This window comes from Haplochromis burtoni, unplaced genomic scaffold (assembly GCF_018398535.1).
Source record: "Haplochromis burtoni strain Fernald_Lab_line unplaced genomic scaffold, NCSU_Asbu1 Contig_122, whole genome shotgun sequence".
In the NCBI taxonomy this organism is placed as follows: Eukaryota; Metazoa; Chordata; class Actinopteri; order Cichliformes; family Cichlidae; genus Haplochromis; species Haplochromis burtoni.
In genome coordinates, this window is record NW_024582483.1 from 295114 (window position 1) to 301113 (window position 6000).

Sequence of the window (6000 nt, forward strand, 5' to 3'; positions counted from 1 at the left end):
CGGACTTTCAACTCCCGCCACAGATTTTCTATGGGGTTGAGGTCTGGAGACTGGCTAGGCCACTCCAGGACTTTCAAATGCTTCTTACGGAGCCACTCCTTTGTTGCCCGGGCGGTGTGTTTTGGATCATTGTCATGTTGGAAGACCCAGCCTCGTTTCATCTTCAAAGTTCTCACTGATGGAAGGAGGTTTTGGCTCAAAATCTCACGATACATGGCCCCATTCATTCTGTCCTTAACACGGATCAGTCGTCCTGTCCCCTTGGCAGAAAAACAGCCCCATAGCATGATGTTTCCACCCCCATGCTTCACAGTAGGTATGGTGTTCTTGGGATGCAACTCAGTATTCTTCTTCCTCCAAACACGACGAGTTGAGTTTATACCAAAAAGTTCTACTTTGGTTTCATCTGACCACATGACATTCTCCCAATCCTCTGCTGTATCATCCATGTGCTCTCTGGCAAACTTCAGACGGGCCTGGACATGCACTGGCTTCAGCAGCGGAACACGTCTGGCACTGCGGGATTTGATTCCCTGCCGTTGTAGTGTGTTACTGATGGTGACCTTTGTTACTTTGGTCCCAGCTCTCTGCAGGTCATTCACCAGGTCCCCCCGTGTGGTTCTGGGATCTTTGCTCACCGTTCTCATGATCATTTTGACCCCACGGGATGAGATCTTGCGTGGAGCCCCAGATCGAGGGAGATTATCAGTGGTCTTGTATGTCTTCCATTTTCTGATGATTGCTCCCACAGTTGATTTTTTCACACCAAGCTGCTTGCCTATTGTAGATTCACTCTTCCCAGTCTGGTGCAGGTCTACAATACTTTTCCTGGTGTCCTTCGAAAGCTCTTTGGTCTTGGCCATGGCGGAGTTTGGAGTCTGACTGTTTGAGGCTGTGGACAGGTGTCTTTTATACAGATGATGAGTTCAAACAGGTGCCATTCATACAGGTAACGAGTGGGGGACAGAAAAGCTTCTTACAGAAGACGTTACAGGTCTGTGAGAGCCAGAGATTTTCCTTGTTTGAGGTGACCAAATACTTATTTTCCACCCTGATTTACGAATAAATTCTTTACAAATCCTACCATGTGGATTCATGGATTTTTTTTCACATTCTGTCTCTCACAGTTGAAGTGTACCTCTGGTGCAAATTACTGACCTCTGTCATCATTTTAAGTGGGGGAACTTGCACAATCGGTGGCTGACTAAATACTTTTTTGCCCCACTGTATGTGGTATTCTGTGAAACAAGCACCTTATCTTGGCATCAACACAGTGTTCAGTAGATTAGAAAATGTTGATCATCAGAGGCATTACATTTCTTTCAGCCTTTTTTGTTTTCATACCAAGAACATAATCTTGCTTTCTGGGCAACTCCGGGGCACTCAGTTATGTGTAACAATTTTAGCAGAGGTTAATTTATGTTATGAAAAAAAAAGAACAAACCCCAGCCTGCACCACGCCTGGAGACAGAAAATGAAAAGATGTTTCATGTGGGACGCTGCCCAACCTTTTGTCATCGCCCATCTGGAGTGCTGCAACATCCACCAAGCCGGCCTCGTAAAGTATTCTGTTCAGCAGAATGCTGCAGCCTGCCCTGCCGTCAACCTCCCCAAGTTCTCCCTGCGCTCCCCACCTCCTCCACACTCTTCTTCCTCACTGGCTACCGGTGGCTGTTCGCATCGAATTCTAAATTCTGGTCCTGGCGCTCAAGGCTCCTCGGGGAGTCGTGCGTCCATATCTGCAGGCTGCGGCCTATCCAAACTCACCAGCTTGTGCTTTGTGCTCTGCTACAACTGGCCACTTAGCTCTCTGCTCCCTGCGGCAGCTTTGTCGTCATTTCACCTGGCCTTGACTTCTTCTTCTTTTTTCTTTTTTTTTTTTTGCTCTTGCTCTTCCCCAACAGCAAAATGTCCTTTCTACTCCAGGCGGGAAAGCAGAATTGCTCCATATCCTGTGTTGTAAAATATTCCCTTGAATATCTTGATTCCTCACTCACATTAAAAACATCCCTCATACCCGTTTGCTTACATTTTTTTTCTTATCATTATTTTTAGCAAGTCTTTATCTGATATCTGATGTCTTTATCTGGATCCCAGAACATTTTGTCATCTGCTATCAGCACTCTTGACAACAGTATCACAAATCCACACAGGCTTTGCCATGCTACTTCATTTAATGTGATTATTTTATGTGTGTCTGTATATATATATATATATATGACAACATAGTACACTTTTACTGTTACTGTCCACCTCATTGATTGATGTTTGTTCTGCACTGCATGTCATTTGTGTTGCAACAAATTGATAATTTTTCAGTTGATTTAAGATGAAAATGATGAAAAGATATTTTTGATAATAGGCCTTTAATAACATCAAATATAGATTCCTCAGATGTCATATCAGTTCAATGTGTTTTAACGTACATGACATTTGTTTTTAAGTCAGCCCAGCAGAGAGCTTTTGAGCCTTTTTTCAGCAGCGGCATGTCAAACAATACTGAGGACTCTTCTCTTTGAAAGAACTTAAAAGGCATTATTGTAGAGGCTGAAATATGTCGCATGCCGTCTTGAATGTATAAACAAAAAGAAGATATTTTTCAGATATACAGTGAAAGTAGAACTTTCTCAATTAAACTCCTCTTGGATTTGCTCCATTTATCTACTTTACAAATGGACACCTCGACCAGTGGCTCTCCGTGACAAGATAAGGCAGTTTTTCTATTTTGCTCATTTGCACATTTTGGATGTCCAGTTTGGAGCCCCTAAATATGCATTATAATCGACTGAGGTTAATTTTGTCACTTATTGAGTACCATATGTGTGCTTTCATTAACCACAACACAGCCCTAATGTTCAACTAACATCTCTTTTCTGAAACATTCTGTGTCATCAATGCGTCGGTTCATCCAGACAGCAGAAAATAGTTGAAATTGTTCAGGATAGTCATTAGCGTGGGTTAGCATAGATAGGATAGGATAGGATAGGACTGTCACTGCTAACCACAGGGGAAGTGCAAAAACTCACCGGTAATTACTTTCTTTGAAGATTTCTTTAACAGCCGGAAGCCACCATATTAAAGGTTTTGCATCTGTAGAACTCAAAGAAGGCAGACGGGAGATGCCTCAGAGAAATGGATGCATCATAACAACCTCTGAGATTATCAGCACTGCAGGCAAGGACTATTAGACATCTGAATCACCTCTCATACAGAGCTTAACTTGTGACCTTAACCAGTCATCCGCTAGAGGGGATTGCTCTAAAATCTGAGGTAAAAAGACAAGTTTCTTCTACAATTGTCATGTTTATGTGCAGCACTTCATGTGCAGATGTCCATACATCTGTATACCGTATCTAACCCCCTACAGCTGCTACATTTACACAGTCACTACTTCCATATCATTTGCATCTGTTTGTTGTTATGAAAATAATCAAAGAGATGTACTATATGTGAACCTCAGACAGCCTGTTGGTGTGTGTGTATATGTGTCTGTGTGTTTGCATGTTCAGAGAGAGCCCAGCTGGGAAAAACTAATGCATACAGTATGTGTGCATTAGAACACCTGCGACACTGAGATTTTACATACTCAGACTCACTCACGCGTACGTATACGATGCTTGCTCTGGCTCTTTCTGTCTCTCTCATACACGCAGTAATGATGCGCCGCAGATACAGTCGACTGCAGTTAAAGGATCTGTTAATCCTTTGATGTGCCGTGTCTTTGACAGTCGTTCTCGGTGTTCTGTGCGCGTGAATCCCTCAGTTCTTCATGAACTTTCTCCTGAATTGGAGTCAGCGAAAAAGGCAAGTGAAAAGGTCACAGAGCTGCTGCTCCCATCCGCATACAGTACGCTACATCAAAGATTGCTGACATGGGAACGGAATTAACTTTTCATGGAAATGCTTTTGAAAATGCTGGTAGGGTTTAATAGATTATGAGAATCATTTGATCCAACAATGCAGTTTAGTTCACTGCTCTGAGGTCCTCGGGGACGGCTGTCAGAAAAGTTTACTTAAACACCGGCTCGAATTCTGTGCATCCTATGTGTGCGGCTGCAGAGTTTTTTGGGGCAGCATCTTCCTACAGACGAAAGCTGAGAAACACCGAGGAGGCAGAGCGAAAAGGACACAGAAGACAGATGAGGAAAGGACAGCTGATATTTTAATTATGTGGGTTGGTTGTTCTGTAGAGCCTGGCTCTATTTAAAGCCCAGTAGCTTATGCTCGGTACCCCTGTGTTTTCATCTGGTTTGGGTAGCTGGCACTAAGGGAAACACACAGTCCCTCACACACAGACTGAAAGCTCTCTCTACCCTTTAGTAGTGTCATAATTCTAGTTTTACAGTTTGATGGAACCACCAGATGTGGAGCGAGCAGGCAGCTCGCACAGTTACACACGTAACACTCAAATGTCCTCTGATATAAAAAATGACCTAATTCTGTTTGTGCATATGCTTGTTGCAGTAACAGCACATCAGGAGGCGCTTATATTAAGCAGTGCTGCAAGGGTTTCTGCATTGACATTCTCAAGAAGATAGCCAGGAATGTGAAGTTTACCTATGATCTCTACCTGGTCACCAACGGGAAACATGGAAAGAAGATCAACAATGTCTGGAATGGCATGGTTGGAGAGGTACTGCCTGTCTCTGTCTTAATAAATGAATGTATATTCTGTGAGTCTGACTTTCTGTGCAAGCATTTCAATTAACAATGATATGAAATAGAACTTTAAGTATAGCAGTGACATAGTGCTGCCTGCTAAGTTTTTTTTATGCTTACGCTACCGGGCTACTTTTTCAAAATGAAACCTGTTCTCTCTCCGGGCGTAATATAATGATGTTCTGTGAGATGCCACCTGCGTTTCCTAATTACACACAAGATGTCGTTTAGAGTTGGTTCCTTCACATACTGGCACACAGATATATTGGCTGCCTTTAGAAATCAACAATGCCCACGTTTTCACTTAGTAGCTAGTTACAGCTAGTTACAGTTTGCCAGCACTGGGTTGGATTCCCTTTTGCCTTCAGAACTACCGAAATTCTTCATGGAACAGTTTTAGCAAGCCGCTCAAAACATTGCTCGCTGATTTTGATTGTCTAAGATGTGAAAATCGCATTTCAGCACATCCCAAAGGTGCTCTGTTGTTTTGAAATCTGTCAACTGTTGAGGCCATTTGAGTACACTGATCTCACTGTCATGTTCAAGAAACCAGTTTGAGTTGATCTGAGCTTTGTGACATGGCGCATTATCCTGAAGCAGCCATCAGAAGACAGGATGGATCCATGGTTTCATGTTGTTGACCTTTACTTCCAAAAATCACATTAGAAATCCAGACTGATAAGACCAGGAAAATGTTGGTATGCCTGTGCAAATTGTAGCCTCAGATCCTTTGTGTGGTCTTCTGCTGCTATAGGCCATCTGCTTCAAGGTTGGACACTTGGGACCTTTGTGTTTTGTATTTAATTTGGCTTATTTTCACTTTCTGCTTTGGTTTAGGCACCAAACGAGACTCCCAAATACCCACATTTAGTTACGTTTATTAAAAGATGCAGTGTAAAATATGCTTCTTCACATTAGTAATGACACTTGTTGACAAATGACAAGTTAGGGGTGACAGACCTATCTCACTAACCATAAACCGGTCTGTCAGGGCATCGTGGGTAAATGAGCCATGCTAGTTTGGCCAAATGAGTATTAATTGATGGTCCCAGAAACGTGAATGGGCTGAGAGGCAAGGGGCCAGTTAAACAATAATATTTAGCAAAGTAAAAATGAATAAGCCGTAAGAGGGGGGGGGGGCATTTTTCCCACTTTCATTTCCTTTAATACCGATAAAAGTGATTCTTAAAAAATGGATTGCTAATGGGTTTTTTTTTAAAGAGGCTCAGTAATCGCAATTGTTTTTTTTAATTAAATTAATTAATGTCTCAGTACAAGAGCAATACTGTTTAAGTGGGATGAACTTGAAATAAACTGCAGTGCCTGTGTTAATTCTAATGA

General features: G+C 42.4%; 1 protein-coding gene across 2 annotated transcripts in view; it reads left to right on the forward strand.

The window, feature by feature from the left end:
* Window positions 1-6000, forward strand: part of grin2ab (glutamate receptor, ionotropic, N-methyl D-aspartate 2A, b) — a 120040-nt gene that overhangs the window by 96195 nt on the left and 17845 nt on the right. For both annotated transcript variants that reach the window (XM_005929316.2, XM_005929317.2), the window contains exon 11: window positions 4465-4633. In XM_005929316.2, the coding sequence (XP_005929378.1) occupies window positions 4465-4633 (169 nt within the window). The remainder of the gene's footprint in view (window positions 1-4464; window positions 4634-6000) is intronic.